Source organism: Oncorhynchus gorbuscha, linkage group LG10 (genome assembly GCF_021184085.1).
Source record: "Oncorhynchus gorbuscha isolate QuinsamMale2020 ecotype Even-year linkage group LG10, OgorEven_v1.0, whole genome shotgun sequence".
Classification (NCBI taxonomy): Eukaryota; Metazoa; Chordata; class Actinopteri; order Salmoniformes; family Salmonidae; genus Oncorhynchus; species Oncorhynchus gorbuscha.
The window spans coordinates 96186819-96204402 of NC_060182.1; the positions used below are offsets into that span (position 1 = coordinate 96186819).

At 42.1% G+C, this 17584-nt stretch overlaps 2 protein-coding genes across 2 annotated transcripts in view; both read left to right on the plus strand.

Moving 5' to 3' along the window:
• The first annotated feature begins 2751 nt into the window (after positions 1-2751).
• LOC124046814 (enhancer of rudimentary homolog) lies at positions 2752-11255 on the plus strand. The gene is made up of 4 exons (XM_046367570.1): positions 2752-2855; positions 9315-9402; positions 9744-9864; positions 10732-11255. The coding sequence occupies exons 1-4, from the start codon at positions 2853-2855 to the stop codon at positions 10832-10834; spliced, it is 315 nt and encodes a 104-aa protein (XP_046223526.1). The 5' UTR covers positions 2752-2852; the 3' UTR covers positions 10835-11255.
• A 1743-nt stretch (positions 11256-12998) lies between these two features.
• Positions 12999-17584, plus strand: part of si:ch211-168d23.3 (BRD4-interacting chromatin-remodeling complex-associated protein) — a 42621-nt gene continuing 38035 nt past the window's right edge. Inside the window, exons 1-2 of the mRNA XM_046367741.1 lie at positions 12999-13336; positions 14675-14888. Coding sequence (XP_046223697.1) covers positions 14868-14888 — 21 coding nt within the window. The 5' untranslated portion in view covers positions 12999-13336; positions 14675-14867. The remainder of the gene's footprint in view (positions 13337-14674; positions 14889-17584) is intronic.

Consider the following 17584-nt stretch of genomic DNA (forward strand, 5'->3'; position numbering starts at 1 on the left):
AGATAAACTATATATTCTATCCACATACCGTCCATAATGTCTATACATCCCATGGGGTAGTCACCTGGAATGCATTTTAATTAACAGGTGTGCCTTGTTAAAAAGTTAACTTGTGTAATTTCTTTCCTTCCTAATGCATTTGAGCAAATCAGTTGTGTTGTGACACGGTAGGAGGGGTGGTATACAGAAGATAGACCTATTTGGTAAAAGACCACGTCCACATTATGGCAAGAACAGCTCAAATAAGCAGAGAGAAACAGCAGTCCATCATTACTTTAAGACATGAAGGTCAGTCCATCATTACTTTAAGACATGAAGGTCAGTCCATCATTACTTTAAGACATGAAGGTCAGTCCATCATTACTTTAAGACATGAAGGTCAGTCCATCATTACTTTAAGACATGAAGGTCAGTCCATCATTACTTTAAGACATGAAGGTCAGTCCATCATTACTTTAAGACATGAAGGTCAGTCCATCATTACTTTAAGACATGAAGGTCAGTCCATCATTACTTTAAGACATGAAGGTCAGTCCATCATTACTTTAAGACATGAAGGTCAGTCCATCATTACTTTAAGACATGAAGGTCAGTCCATCATTACTTTAAGACATGAAGGTCAGTCCATCATTACTTTAAGACATGAAGGTCCGTCAATCTGGAAACTTTCAAAGTTCTTGACATGTTTCTTCAAGTGTAGTCTCAAAAAACATCCAGCGCTATGATGAAGCTGGCTCTCATGAGGACCGCCATCGGAGAGGAAGACCCAGAGTTACCTCTGCTGCAGAGGATAAGTTCATTAGTTACCTGGCTCTCATGAGGACCGCCATCGGAAAGGAAGACCCAGAGTTACCTCTGCTGCAGAGGATAAGTTCATTAGAGTTACCACCCTCAAAAATTTCAGCCCAAATAAATGCTTCACAGAGTTCAAGTAACAGACACATCTCAACATCATCTGTTCAGAGGAGACTGTGTGAATCAGGCCTTTGTTGTCAAATTGCTGCAAAGAAACCACTACTAAAGGACAATCGTTATCATCAGGTTAAATTAGGTTTGTAAACAAGTATGGCTCATCATCAGGTTAATTTAGGTCGTTAACAGTTGTGCCAGTCCATTATTCTTTGAAGTGACTAATCACTTCAGTGTATTGTAGGCCTACAGTGTATTGCATTGGGACCAATGGAGTGGGTGGAGTAGAAAGTGTTGCTGGGCATATAGATGTCAGTCCCCCAGGAAATAACACCCTATATGGATTCTACAGAACCTAGTGATTAAGCCCAACCCCACTTTTACTTCTGCACCTAAAATAGTTTTCTCTTTGTAAGCCAATATGTATTTCATATACAGTGTATTCCCTTACGAAAAAATATTGCAGTCAGAGTGCAGTATAACTGCAGTTTCCTGTCCTGTTAAGCAGTTCAACTGTGTTTCCTGTCCTGTTAAGCATTGCAAATGTAACCAGTACTTTTGGGTGTCAGGAAAAATATATGGAGTAAAAAGTACATAATTTTCTTTAGGAATTTAGTGAAGTAAAAGTAAATGTTGTCAAAAAATATAAATAGTAAAGTACAGATACCCCCAAAAAAACAAGTAGTACTAATAGTGTTTTTATGTAAGTACTTTACATCACTGCTTTTACTGCAGTTTTAAAACTGCAATCTTTTTGTTGTTGTTGTAAGGGTTGAATTGGGAGCATTGATTTGCCCTTGGAACATGTTTTAAAAGCCTAATTTTATTTTTTATTTTTTATTTCACCTTTATTTTAGTGTGCAAAAGAGCAGAAAGGTAAATAAATAAAAACAGTATGGGGATGCGGTAGGTAAATTGGGTGTGCTATTTACTGATAGACTATGTACAGCTGCAGCGATCGGTTAGCTGCTAAGATAGCAGATGTTTAAAGTTGGTGAGGGAGATAAAAGTCTCCAACTTCAACGATTTTTGCAATTCGTTCCAGTCACAGGCAGCAGAGAACTGGAAGGAAAGGCGGCCAAATTATTATATATTATATTATTATTACAAATGAGGTGTTGGCTTTAGGGATGATCAGTGAGATACACCTGCTGGAGCGCATGCTATGGGTAGGTGTTGCCATCGTGACCAGTGAACTGAGATAAGGCGGAGCTTTACCTAGCATGCACTTGTAGATGACCTGGAGCCAGTGGGTCTGGCGACGAATATGGAGCGAGGGCCAGCCGACTAGAGCATACAGGTCGCAGTGGTGGGTGGTGTAAAGTGCTTTAGTAACAAAGTGGATGGCATTGTGATAAACTGCATCCAGTTTGCTGAGTAGAGTATTGGAAGCCATTTTCTAGATGACATCGCCAAAGTAGAGGATCGGTAGGATAGTCAGTTTTAATGCAAATGCAAAGATAGTTTGAATATAATGCAAATTTCACTTAATATGAACAAATATGAATGATTGTTAATGTTTAGACAATTATTTTTTATACGGAATATCATGAATAAATACAGGTTAATTACACTTTTTTTTACTATTACGTAGGCGAGTTTTATTTTGAAATGACCGAAATTCCGTGACCCGGAAGTACTTTTTTGGCCGATACCGTTTCCTAGATAGTACAGCCACAAAGTCCAAATTTGTTTTATGTTAAAAATGCATAAAAACAAAAATAATTCGCTTTGTGTTATTAATTTAAGGCTAGAGTTAGACATACGGTTAGCTGTGTGGTTATTAAGGTTAGGTATTAATTACAATTTTAAGAACATAGATTTTTAGAAATAGGCGGGGTTTATGACTTTGTGGGTGTGGTAACTAGTGACGAGACGCTGCTATCGAGTAGAACAAGATACCTTACTTACGCCAAGACCTCGGTGCAGGAATTATCCAAAACATGGTTAGTTTTTGTTTGTTTTAAAATAGCATATCTAAATTTGTGTTTAAGTGGTTTTCCAGAGTTAAAAATAAAAAAAATATTTGATTGCTGGCTAGCCTTTTGAAATGTTGCGTGCATGTCAGTCAACGGATGCTAACGCGTTAGCTAGCTAGCTAGCGAAGTGTGTTGTTTTTAAATGTCTTGGTTATAAACCAGTCTGACATATTACATGGTGTTGTATTAATCTTCAACTAGATGTTGTAGTCTGCGTGTTCATTGACATGTCTCTGTTAAATTCCGAGTTTTACGCCTAGTTCCAGTACTAACGTTTTTATTTAGCGACAACAATAATTGTATCAATGGGGGATGGTAGCGAAACAGATGCCTGGCTTTCGGTCCTGTGTTGCAGGATGATCCAGCTCATAACTTTGGACTGAGGTCGTCTAGAAATATTAAGTTACTGAAATTAAAGCATTTTTATTGATGCTCTTCAAAGTAATATATACAGTTGTACTCGTTACTCACAGGTCGTGTTAGTTCAAAGGCCGGTAGATGGCGATGTTGAGTCGTGTCATTTAACCGTCCGAGGGGAATGGATGCAGCCAACTTGATCGGTTGAAATATGACGATAACCAGCGCTCACTTCAAAAAATGCCCCGTAAGCCACGCCCCAGTGGGCAGAGCTAAGCATGTTGCCCTGGGACACGTTTTAATGTGGTGAACCGCATATCATTTTACAATGGGGCCACCTTGGTTCTGTGTATTCTGATTATGCTAATGTATTTGAGACCAGTGTATTGCAGTTAATTTCGTTTTTGACTTTAAGTCAAGTATCTGTGAGTAGTAGACCTAAACAGGGGAAACAACGGAGTCCCAGACAGTTCACAATATAATAAACCGGAGAGGGGGTGTTTACTACATAAATGACTGGGACCCTTACAAAACAAGAGAGCAGTTTTGAAAGTGCAGTAACTTCAGTCGACTGGTATTTTGGACACAGTAACTGCAATTATACTGCATTGTAACTGTGGCTACACTACAAAAGTAATGCATTAAAAAATAAAATAATTTGGATGCAGTATTTGCAGTTATACTGCACTCTGACTGGAATCTTTTTCTTGTAATGGGACGTGGTTCATCTGGAATACAATCTAAATGTAAATGGAGAGAGAATTAAATGGTGTATTTGTTGAAAAGATGGGTCTGGTGGAGAATAGAACATTGTGGTTGAGAATAGAACATTGTGGTTGAGAATAGAACATTGTGGTTGAGAATAGAACATTGTGGTTGAGAATAGAACATTGTGGTTGAGAATAGAACATTGTGGTTGAGAATAGAACATTCTGTTTGAGAATAGAACATTCTGTTTGAGAATAGAACATTCTGTTTGAGAATAGAACATTCTGTTTGAGAATAGAACATTCTGTTTGAGAATAGAACATTCTGTTTGAGAATAGAACATTCTGTTTGAGAATAGAACATTCTGTTTGAGAATAGAACATTCTGTTTGAGAATAGAACATTCATAGAACATTCTGGTGGAGAATAGAACATTCATAGAACATTCTGGTTGAGAATAGAACATTCATAGAACATTCTGGTTGAGAATAGAACATTCATAGAACATTCTGGTTGAGAATAGAACATTTGGGTGGAGAATAGAACATTTGGGTGGAGAATAGAACATTTGGGTGGAGAATAGAACATTTGGGTGGAGAATAGAACATTTGTTTGGAGAATAGAACAGTCATAGAACATTCTGGTGGAGAATAGAACATTCTAGAACATTCTGGTTGAGAATAGAACATTTGGGTGGAGAATAGAACATTCTGTTTTCTGCCTGAGTGTGGTGGTGTTTCCCACAAGTTTCTCGAAGTCCATAATGAACCTTTTCTCTGTCTTACCAACTACAGCAACAACTTATTATTGAACCCTTTTATAGAAAACCTTTTTAATGTATATTTTAAGCTAATGACTAAAAGGTGTGACCATTAACATTGGCTGCATATCTATTGTCCTTCTCCCAAAGTGTGGACTTGCACAATTTTAAAACATTTTCTTTAACCTTTATTTAACTAGGCAAGTCAGTTAAGAACAGATTCTTATTTACAATGACGGCCTAGACCGGCCAAACCCGGACGACGCTGGGCCAATTGTGCGTCGCCCCTATGGGACTCTCAATCACGTCCGGGTTGTGATACAGCCTGGATTTGAACCAGTGACGCCTCTAGCACTGAGATGCAGCGCCTTAGACCGCTGTGCCACCTTTCTTCTAATCTCAGGGATTTAACGATGGTGTAAAGTAGCTCAAGCCAATGCTTGGATATCCATGAGGAGAGGGATTGATTTCAGGGTGCTTCGTCAACAGACGGGCTGTGTCCCCAATAGGCACCTTATTCCCTATACATAGTGCACTAATGCTGACCAAGGCCCTTAAGGCTCTGGTCAAATGTAGTACATTATACAGGGACAGTTGTAGGGAATAGGGTGCCCTTTGGAACCCCCCCCCCCCCCCGGTTAAGCAAACAAAGGGGGAGAGCCTGTGACTGTTAATTATTTATTTTTTGAAAGGGAAAAAAAAACTGGCAATGACTATTTGATTGTGTAAAAGCATACATTAAATTCTCTAACAATGTCTTTAATTTAAAATTGAAAGCATATTCTTCCTTCATTTGTCATTTTTAATAAGGAAAGGGCAAACGCGGTAACAATGGCCAGCAGGCTCAGACGATATCCATAATGACTATGTAGAAAGTACTAAGACTGGGCAGATGGCTTTTCATAAAGATGTCATGGTCTTCATGTTTCTGGGTGTGTGGCAACTCGGTGACTTGAGGGGGAGAAAGAACCAATGGAGGCAGGTATCAGGTAGAGGGGGGGGGCAGGTATATCCAGGTGCCTGGCCAGGGTGTCCTCTGCCCCCCCCCCCCCTGGAAGGGGAGACAGGGAAAGACAGTGTTGCTGTGGACACTGGATAATCTGACTCGCAAACACACACATGTTTGACCTGGCTGTGATACTGTAGTACTACTTATGTATCTTCACTGAGTCGAGTCGGGTAGCATTCAACGTCCTGCGTTTTGTGTTAACCATGGCAACCAGAACTGTAAATAAAAGAGATGTGCCTCTGTCGCCTTTAAATGTATTTTTCATGTCAGCCAGGAACATCCCTTTCAAAAGAAACACCATTTATTTAAATCTCTAGTTGAGGAAAATAAGTTTGTGTTTTTGTTCTGATCACAAGGAAATCCTAACAAATCAGTTAACGAGGCCAGTTAGGCAGAACAATCTGAATGTTCTGGCAGGGAGTGAGAACAATTAATTTCTCTGTCTGTTTATATGGCTGCTACTAGAAATACTATAATTAAGCAATACGTCCCGAGGAGGTGTGGTATATGGCCAGTATACCACGGCTAAGGGCTGTTCTTAGTTACGGAGTGCCTGGACACAGCCCTTAGCCGTGGTATATTAGCCATATACCACAAACCCCAGAGGTGCCTTATTGCTATCATAAACTGGTTACCAACGTAATTAGAGCAGTAAAAATAAAATGGTTTCTTAAACACGTGGTGTACCGTCTGATATACCACAGCTGTCAGCCAATCAGAATTCAGGGCTTGAACCACCCAGAGTTGAACAGTAATTAAATATACTATAAACTTCTCTCCGTATTAAATCGCATAGCCTGCACAGACTCACCGCGGACCTTTTGACAAATAACTGTGTGTGAAGAGGCGCCCCCCCCATGGTCTGTATTATCAACGAGCTCCATGTTTTCCAAACACTGATAATAACCAGATGTTCCCAATCATTTAGGTTGTAAATGAAGCACGCCACTGGTATGTTCTATTGAGACCTGTCTGGCACTCGTTGTTTCCCTGTTTTACTACTCCCAAAATATATTTTACTTATTAAGTCAAAAGAGTACATTTTAAATGCAATATACTGGTCTCAAATATATTAGCGTAACTCGGCTACACTGAACCACGACGGACCCGTAGTAAAATGAGAGGCGTTTCACCATATTAAAACAGCAGCATGTCTATCGTTTCCTTTTGAAATAAGTGCTCGCGTCGTACCAACTGATCGCCGCGTCGTACCAACTGATCGCCGCGTCGTACCAACTGATCGCCGCGTCGTACCAACTGATCGCCGCGTCGTACCAACTGATCGCCGCGTTGTACCAACTGATCATCGTCTATACACCCCTTATCCCTCTGGACCGGTTCCATTCAGGCTGCATAGGCGTTGACATCAATAGATTTTAAGGATAAAAATCAATCTAATAAAACATGTTTTTTAAATGTATTTTTTTATCTTCATCTGTAAATTTAAACTACAGATATTTTTTGTTGTTGCATGGGCTGCGTCTCATTCAGCCCAATGTCGGATTTCTGCGGCAAAAAAAAAGCTATTTTTATGCTTGCTCCAAAAAATGTGGCCTGAGGTCTGCGGGGTGTGGCCTGAGGTCTGCGGGGTGTGGCCTGAGGTCTGCGGGGTGTGGCCTGAGGTCTGCGGGGTGTGGCCTGAGGTCTGCGGGGTGTGGCCTGAGGTCTGCGGGGTGTGGCCTGAGGTCTGCGGGGTGTGGCCTGAGGTCTGCGGGGTGTGGCCTGGGGTCTGGCCTGAGGTCTGTGTGGGCCTGGGGTCTGAGGTCTGGGGTGTGGCCTGGGGTCTGCTGGGGCCTGTGGCCTGGGGTTCCTGGGGTCTGAGGGGTGTGGCCTGGGGTCTGCGGGGTGTGGCCTGGGGTTCCGTATCGCTCCACATTAACATTTTTGTAGTTATTTTTCATTTAACTAGGGAAGTCAGTTAAGAACAAATTCTTATTTACAATGACGGCCTCCTTGGGGGATGGGAATATAGGACAAAACACACATCACGACGAGAGACACCACTACATAAAGAGAGGCCTAAGATGACAACACAGCATGGCAGCAGCCCAACATGGTAGCAGCCCAAAACATGGTACAAACATTATTGGGCACAGACAACAGCACAAAGGGCAAGAAGGTAGAGACAACAATACATCACGCAAAGCAGCCTCAACTGTCAGTAAGAGTGTCCATGATTGAGTCTGAATGAGGAGATGGAGATAAAACTGTCCCCGTTTGAGTGTTTGTTGCAGCTCGTTCCAGTCGGTAGCTGCAGTGAACTGAAAAGAGGAGCGACCCAGGGATGTGTGTGCTTTGGGGACCTTTAACAGAATGTGACTGGCAGAACGGGTGTTGTATGTGGAGGATGAGGGCTTTCATAGATATCTCAGATAAGGGGTGGGAGAAGAGGCGTAACACGGAAACCAAACCCGGCTGCGCATGTGCGCCATCATGCATATATTTATTTTATCCCCCACACCTAACACGATCACAACATGCAGGTTAAAATATCAAAACAAACTGAACCAATTCTATTCATTTGGGGACAGGTCGAAAAGCATTAAACATTTTATGGCAATTTAGCTAGCTAGCTTGCACTTGCTAGCTAATTTGTCCTATTTAGATAGCTTTCTGTTGCTAGCACATTTGTTCTGGGATATAAACATTTAGTTGTTATTTTACCTGAAATGCACAAGGTCCTCTAATCCGCCAATTAATCCACACATAAAACGGTCAACCGAATCGTTTGTAGTCATCTCTCTTCTTTCCAGGCTTTTTCTTCTCTTGACTTTATATTGCGATTGGCAACTTTCATAAATTAGGTGCATTACCGATACTGGCCTTGTTCGTCTATGTCACCCACGTGGGTATAACCAATGAGGAGATGGCACATGGGTACCTGCTTCTATAAACCAATGAGGAGATGGGAGAGGCAGGACTTGCAGCGAGATCTGCGTCAGAAATATAACTGACTATTTTATCCCTTGGCAAGGCAGATGTTCGTTGGCATGTTCGAGCAGTGTGGGTGCAATAATTGAATAATGTAGATTTCTAAATTTATTTTGCTACGCTCACGCACGCGTGACGCAAGTGGTGTCGTCAGCCTGTAAGACATGATCGGTTGGTGGGAGCGGGAGGTCCTGTATAAACACAAACTCACTTCCTTGACAACAGCTCTGTGCTGCTCCGTGAAGGACCAGAAGTATGAATGGCCTGATTTCTACAGAGGCCGTATGATTGTAAATGCTCAATGGCCAATGCAGACGTCAGATTGATCATGCGGTGCCTTTTATGCCATATGTCCATCAGATGCACATGCGTTTTGCCATATGTTGTTTTTGCCTGATGTCTAGCCTGCATTTTCCACACTTGATGCACTCATTGTGTATTTGTTCCTCGTTCTTTTTAAAATCTTTTTTCCCTCTCTGCATTGTTGGAAAGGGCCCGTAAATCAGCTTTTCACTGTTAGTCTACACCTGTGTTGTTTAGGATGCATTTCACTGTTAGTCTACACCTGTGTTGTTTAGGATGCATGTAACCAATAACATGAGATCGTGTGTTGTTTAGGATGCATGTAACCAATAACATGAGATCGTGTGTTGTTGTTGCAGTCTCACACGATCTTGTTGGTCCAGCCCACCAAGAGACCAGAGGGACGGACGTATGCTGACTATGAATCAGTCAACGAGTGCATGGAAGGTAAAATTGACAACCAACTGTGGTCCTTCTGTAGCTCAGTTGGTAGAGCATGGCGCTTGTAATGCCAGGGTAGTGGGTTCGATCCCCGGGACCACCCATACATAGAATGTATGCACACATGACTGTAAGTCGCTTTGGATAAAAGCGTCTGCTAAATGGCATATATTATTATTATATTATTAACTAAACTGACAGAGAAGGATATAGAACCCACATAGTCTGTGAGACTACTGACCCACTGAGCAAAATAAACAACAACGTGCTGGAACATTTAAAAAAAAAATGCTGTTAGATGGTCAATCAGGTTAAACTTATCACTAATCTATAAATCTCTTTTCCAGGTGTGTGTAAGATGTACGAGGAACACCTAAAGAGAATGAACCCAAACAGTCCATCCATCACCTATGACATCAGTCAACTGTTTGACTTCATCGACGACCTGGCTGACCTCAGCTGTTTGGTGTAAGTCTGGGGGCGTTCCAGGAGGTGTTGCAACTTGTCTGTGTAGGCAACCTGGAACGTCTCCCAGTCCTAGTTGTTGTTCTTTCGTCTGAATGAGTCTTGTCTGAACGATATCAAATTTTTATCACATTATTTTAAAAATTTAAATTTTTAAAAAATGTATTTATTAATAACCTGGTTTTAATTTGCGTTACAGTTGTTGTAAGGGTATTGTTGTAAGGGTATTATGAATGCCTATAATGTCTTATAGTTCACTGTAACACCAGTGTTAGATCTGCAGGTATTAAGTAAAGTGTCACCTAAGTTAGAAACATCCTAGGGTTGAGGATTTCTATCGCCTCATAAGGCTCAATTTTGATGGGGACACTCAGTCTCTCTGTCTCCTCTAGGTACCGTGTGGACACAGACGTACCAGCCCATGTTTTAATGAATCGTTCCATCTGTCTCCTCTAGGTACCGTGTGGACACAGACGTACCAGCCCATGTTTTAATAAATCGTTCCATCTCATGTTTTAATAAATCGTTCCATCTGTCTCCTCTAGGTACCGTGTGGACACACAAACGTACCAGCCCATGTTTTAATGAATCATTCCATCTGTCTCCTCTAGGTACCGTGTGGACACAGACGTACCAGCCCATGTTTTAATAAATCGTTACATCTGTCTCCTCCTAGGTACCGTGCCGACACACAGACGTACCAGCCCATGTTTTAATAAATCGTTCCATCTGTCTCCTCTAGGTACCGTGTGGACACAGACGTACCAGCCCATGTTTTAATAAATCGTTCCGTCTGTCTCCTAGGTACCGTGCCGACACACAGACGTACCAGCCCATGTTTTAATAAATCGTTCCGTCTGTCTCCTCTAGGTACCGTGCCGACACACAGACGTACCAGCCGTACAACAAGGACTGGATCAAGGAGAAGATTTACGTGTTGCTGCGACGACAGGCCCAACAGGCTGGGAAATGAGACCTACAGCCTCTAGTTCCAGGCGGACTGCACTGCAGACTCAAGCCAGATGGCAACACATCTGGTTTGGTGTTTAACATGTCACCTAACCACATCCATTACAATACAGCAATCTGATGACAACTGCGTAGTCAATGACATTGGTTGATGCAGTGCGACTTCTGCAACGTAGTCTGCCTGGAACGTGACCAATCTGTGACGGAAGGGGGGGGGGGGGGGGGTTTGATAGGAATAGAGAAGGGTTGAATTATGTTATGAGTCCTGGACATTATACTATTTTATAAGGTGTCTCGATGAGAACTTTTCTAGTAGGATGGGGTGAAGTGTGATTTTTTTTTTTTTGTATTTAAAATTGTTTCCCCCCTCCTTTATGAAGATGTATTTTGTCTTTACTTAAATAAAATAAAAACAGCAAGAAAAACTCTGGGTTTTTGTGTTTAATGTTCTGTACTCCTATGGAGAGGACTTGTCCACTGTGGCCTACTTTGATGTCCTACTAAACTCAGAAACAAAAAAAAAACACAAAAAGTCCCCTTTTTCAGGACCCTGTCTTGTCAACGATCATTTGTAAAAATAAATTAAAATCCAAATAACTTCACAGATCTTCATTGTAAAGGGTTTAAACACTGTTTTCCATGTTTGTTCAATGAACCATAAACATCATGAACAGGCACCTGTGGAACGGTTGTTAAGACACTAACATCTTACAGACTAAGAATTAAGGAATGAGCTTCACATCGGGGCCTGTACTCTGGAGCGGGATCGAGGTGGAGGGTCCGTCATGGTCTGGAGCGGTGTGTCACAGCATCATGAGGCATTCTCATCGCTGTGCGTTACAGGGAAGACATCCTCCTCCCTCGTGGTACCCTTCCTGCAGGCTCATCCTGACATGACCCTCCAGCATGACAATGCCACCAGCCACAATGATCATTCTGTGTGTGATTTCCTGTAATACAGTTAGTGTTCTGCCGTGGCCAGTGAAGGGCCCGGATCTCAATCCCATTGAGCACGTCTGGGACCTGTTGGATCGGAGGGTGAGGGCTAGGGCCATTCCCACCAGAAATGTCCGGGAACTCGCAGGTGCCTTGGTGGAAGAGTGGGGTAACATCTCACAGCAAGAACTGGCAAATCTGGTGCAGTCCATGAGGAGGAGATGCACTGCAGTACTTAATGCAGCTGGTGGCCACACCAGATACTGACTTTTGATTTTGACCCCCCCCCCCCTGTTCAGGGACACATTCAATTTCTGTTAGTCACATGTCTGTGGAACTTGTTGAGTTTGTCTCAGTTGTTAAATCTTATGTTCATACAAATATTTACACATGTTAAGTTTGCTGAAAATAAACGCAGTTGACAGTGAGAGGACATTTCTTTTAATATTGTTTATATTGTTTATATTGTAAGAACCTTAGGGATATTGACAGAATGGTATACTAATGGTTGTTTCTTTTTAATTAGTAATTTTTCGCATCAATGAGAAGTTTGATGCTCACTTTGGAAATAATATTTATCAGGGGAAGTTCAATGATCTTTACTGAAATATGAATGTGCACTTATTGATGCATTATTTCAGTCATATATCGTTTGGTTTATTATGGGGGTAAGGCCTGTCCGTCAGTGGCTATTTGACGATGTTTTAATCGTGGTCCTTCTGTAGCTCAGTTGGTAGAGCATGGCGCTTGTAACGCCAGGGTAGTGGGTTCGATCCCCGGGACCACCCATACATAGAATGTATGCACACTTGTCTGTAAGTCGCTTTGGATAAAAGCGTCTGCTTTGGATAAAAGCGTCTGCTAAATAGCATATATTATTATTATTATATTAATTAGCTGCATGGGTAATTTATTTTCTCACAAGGCCATTTCTGGACATTTTACATGTGGAAATGTTTCAAATGTCATTGATGCCGTTTAACGAATCATTCATTGTAAATGTATGCAACATGATATGATTTTAGACCGTCGCGACTGGAATATATGAGAAATCAGACCGCTAGCTGAATTATAGGTCTATGAAAATGATATATATATTTTTTTATTTAACCTTTATTTAACTGGGCAAGTCAGATCTTTAGAGGACAGGTATTTCCATTGGCTTTCCGTAGTCCTCATACATGCATAATGAAATAGCTCCGAAAATTATCCAAGAGAGCTTGGGATATTTAAAGCAGCGTTTGTAGAACGTCCGCATGATGACAGGAGCAAACAAGAGAGAGAGAACATGCAGCATTCCCATCTCTTCTTCACCAGTGAAGGACGTAGCGGCAGCTGGGCCACATCTCTTCTTCACCACTGAAGGACGTAGCGGCAGCTGGGCCACATTGCTGCCTTCTACTGTTTTCTACCTTTTGTGTTCTGGTCGGCTCTCTCTCTCACTCTTGTTTCGCGCACCCACCCCAGTCCCACCCCTCCTCTTAGCATCTCAAAAGACCACTGAGAGAGAATCGATGGCGCAGAGGCCCGCCTTGCTGACAGGACAATAAAACCACAAAAGAAGAAAAGGGTGAGTTTTTTTTTTCTAAGTTGAATTGCGGGAATTTTCTCTAATGGCAGAAGGAGACTGTGGACGAAGGAGTCTGTAGCTATATTTACACAGCATCCTTTGTTGTTTTCCGCTGTCTCCCCCCCCCTCATCTCTCTCACCTCTCGAAAGAAATAAGCATCACCACCATCCATAGCAACTATCTGTACATTATTTTAGATGTGAGATCTAACTCTCACCACCAAATGTACAGTGTATAGCTTATTCGAAATATAACGACAAAAACACCAGTGTATTATCTAAGACATATATAGATCAACGTTTAAAATTGTGCGGGATGGTTCGAGGTCGGTCGTTTTTAATTCAATGCTCGCTGCGGTAACGTTTACCGTTTACCGTTTACCGCGGCGGGTGTGTGTGTGTGTGTGTTGTGGTTGTAAACAAAAAAAAATATGACAGATCGGTGGAGGAGGTCGGTCTATTTTAAGGGACCTCCCCTGGAAATTGAGCGAGAGGGGTAGGAAATGGAACGAGTAGCCTAATGTTGTTACAATGTGTTATGGGTTAATTCGCACTCGCTTCTCAAGACTGCTCGCTTAAAGGGAGGGGGTGTTTTGGGGGTACCCATCTCCACCACAATCGCCCAGAATAATCTGTTTTCAAATAGGATACTATTTTTCTCACCTACATTTTAAAGCCCATAACATAGGAAAATGGCATATAAACAGAATCATATGAACCATTTCCCACAACATAAAATATGATGTTCAATGCCATTGATATTGTCTGTTATTGTGTGGTTACTGTTTCTTACATGCCATTGATATGGTCTAATGGATACCCATTCATGTCTGCAATCACCCTACACATCTGTTATACTGGGCTGTAATGTATCACACATACATCATACAACACAGCAATGTGTTGGGGCTCCCGAGTAGATCAGCGGTCTAAGGCACTACATCTCAGTGCTAGATGCGTCTGGTTCGATTCCAGGCTGTATCACAACCGGACGTAATTGGGAGTCCCTTAGGGCGGCGCACAATTGGCCCTGAGTCGTCCAGGGTTTGGCCAGGCTAGGTCGTCATTGTAAATAAGAATTTGTTCTTAACTGACTTGCCTAGTTAAATAAAAACACAAATGTTTTGGATGCAAATAAGAATCCAAGCGACACACATAATATATTTGGTTGCTATCATTTCTATAGAATACAGTAACCAAATGACAGATTCATTACGAGAGATGTCCTGAGAGGACTAAGCCCGGACTGTTGTGGGTAACAGACATAGGTCTAAAGCAGAGGACTGGTGCTGTAAGACTTTAGTAGTAACTTTAAATAACCCCATGTTGTGCCTTTAGGACCTGCCTTAGTCCGCTCCGTTGTGAGATCCAGGGATGCCCCGTCAGTCCGAGGACCTTCCCCACAGTCCTGCCTCCTCAACTGGGCACCGCTTTGCTGCCAGCCTCTAATCCCCTGGAGCTTCTGAATCCTCAAACCCAAGGCAGAGGTTCCCATGAGGCCCCCCAGGAGAACTCAGCGTGACACCTCTGTATGGGGCCTCCAGCATATGAAGTAGGTCTGAATTCATCCGTGCCCTTCACAGCAGAGATATAGTATGTTTCACTCTGTTAAACCACTGAAGGAGGAAGAGTATGAGGTGCCCTTCACACCAGAGATATAGTATGTTTCACTCTGTTAAACCACTGAAGGAGGAAGAGTATGTGGTGCCCTTCACACCAGAGATATAGTATGTTTCACTCTGTTAAACCACTGAAGGAGGAAGAGTATGAGGTGCCCTTCACACCATTCACACCAGAGATATAGTATGTTTCACTCTGTTAAACCACTGAAGGAGGAAGAGTATGAGGTGCTGAAAGAGGAAGAGTATGAGGTGCTGAAGGAGGAAGAGTATTGCATGTTACGTTTATATTCAGTGGACAGTACCAGTCAAAAGTTAGGACACACCTACTCATTCCAGGGTTTTTCTTTATTTTGACTACCGTCTACATTGTAGAAAGACTTCAAAACTGTGACATAACACATATGGAATAATGTAGTAACCAAGTGTTAAATCTAAATATATTTTATATTTGTGATTCTTCAAATAGCCACCCTTTGCCTTGATGACAGCTTTGCACACTCTTGGCATTCTCTCAACAAGCTTCACGAGGTAGTCACCTGGAATAGATTTCAATGAACAGGTGTGTCTTGTTAAAAGTTAATTTGTGGAATGTATTTCCTCTTAATGCATTTGAGCCAATCAGTTGTGTTGTGACAAGGTGGGGGGGGATAGCCCTATTTGGTAAAGGCCAAGTCCATATTATGGCAAGAACAGCTCCAATAAGCAGAGAGAAACGACAGACCATCATTACTTTAAGACATGAAGGTCAGTCAATACGGAACATTTCAAGAACTTTGAAAAATTCTTCAAGTGCAGTCGCCAAAACCATCAAGCGCTATGATGAAACTGGCTCTTATGAGGACCGCCACAGGAAAGGAAGACCCAGAGTTACCTCTGCTGTAGAGGATAAGTTCATTAGAGTTACCTGGCTGTCATGAGGACCGCCACAGGAATGGAAGACCCAGAGTTACCTCTGCTGTAGAGGATAAGTTCATTAGAGTTACCTGGCTGTCATGAGGACCGCCACAGGAATGGAAGACCGAGAGTTACCTCTGCTATAGAGGATAAGTTCATTAGAGTTATACCAGCCTCAGAAATTGCAGCCCAAATAAATGCTTCAGAGTTCAAGTAACAGACATCTCAACATCAACTGTTCAGAGGAGACTGTGTGAATCAGGCCTTCATGGTGGAATTGCTGTAAAGAAACCACTACTAAAGGATACCAATATCTCTATACCAGTGTATTTATCCCTGTGTTTCCTGTCTCTCTATACCAGTGTATTTATCCCTGTGTTTCCTGTCTCTCTGTACCAGTGTATTTATCCCTGTGTTTCCTGTCTCTCTGTACCAGTGTATTTATCCCTGTGTTTCCTGTCTCTCTCTACCAGTGTATTTATCCCTGTGTTTCCTGTCTCTCTCTACCAGTGTATTTATCCCTGTGTTTCCTGTCTCTCTCTACCAGTGTATTTATCCCTGTGTTTCCTGTCTCTCTATACCAGTGTATTTATCCCTGTGTTTCCTGTCTCTCTCTACCAGTGTATTTATCCCTGTGTTTCCTGTCTCTCTCTACCAGTGTATTTATCCCTGTGTTTCCTGTCTCTCTCTACCAGTGTATTTATCCCTGTGTTTCCTGTCTCTCTCTACCAGTGTATTTATCCCTGTGTTTCCTGTCTCTCTCTACCAGTGTATTTATCCCTGTGTTTCCTGTCTCTCTCTACCAGTGTATTTATCCCTGTGTTTCCTGTCTCTCTGTGCCAGTGTATTTATCCCTGTGTTTCCTGTCTCTCTGGGCCAGTGTATTTATCCCTGTGTTTCCTGTCTCTCTCTACCAGTGTATTTATCCCTGTGTTTCCTGTCTCTCTCTACCAGTGTATTTATCCCTGTGTTTCCTGTCTCTCTCTACCAGTGTATTTATCCCTGTGTTTCCTGTCTCTCTCTACCAGTGTATTTATCCCTGTGTTTCCTGTCTCTCTCTACCAGTGTATTTATCCCTGTGTTTCCTGTCTCTCTCTACCAGTGTATTTATCCCTGTGTTTCCTGTCTCTCTCTACCAGTGTATTTATCCCTGTGTTTCCTGTCTCTCTCTACCAGTGTATTTATCCCTGTGTTTCCTGTCTCTCTCTACCAGTGTATTTATCCCTGTGTTTCCTGTCTCTCTCTAAGTGTATTTATCCCTGTGTTTCCTGTCTCTCTGTACCAGTGTATTTATCCCTGTGTTTCCTGTCTCTCTCTACCAGTGTATTTATCCCTGTGTTTCCTGTCTCTCTCTACCAGTGTATTTATCCCTGTGTTTCCTGTCTCTCTCTACCAGTGTATTTATCCCTGTGTTTCCTGTCTCTCTCTACCAGTGTATTTATCCCTGTGTTTCCTGTCTCTCTCTACCAGTGTATTTATCCCTGTTTTCCTGTCTCTCTGTACCAGTGTATTTATCCCTGTGTTTCCTGTCTCTCTGGGCCAGTGTATTTATCCCTGTGTTTCCTGTCTCTCTCTACCAGTGTATTTATCCCTGTGTTTCCTGTCTCTCTCTACCAGTGTATTTATCCCTGTGTTTCATGTCTCTCTAAATTAATGTATTTATCCCTGTGTTTCCTGTCTCTCTCTACCAGTGTATTTATCCCTGTGTTTCCTGTCTCTCTCTACCAGTGTA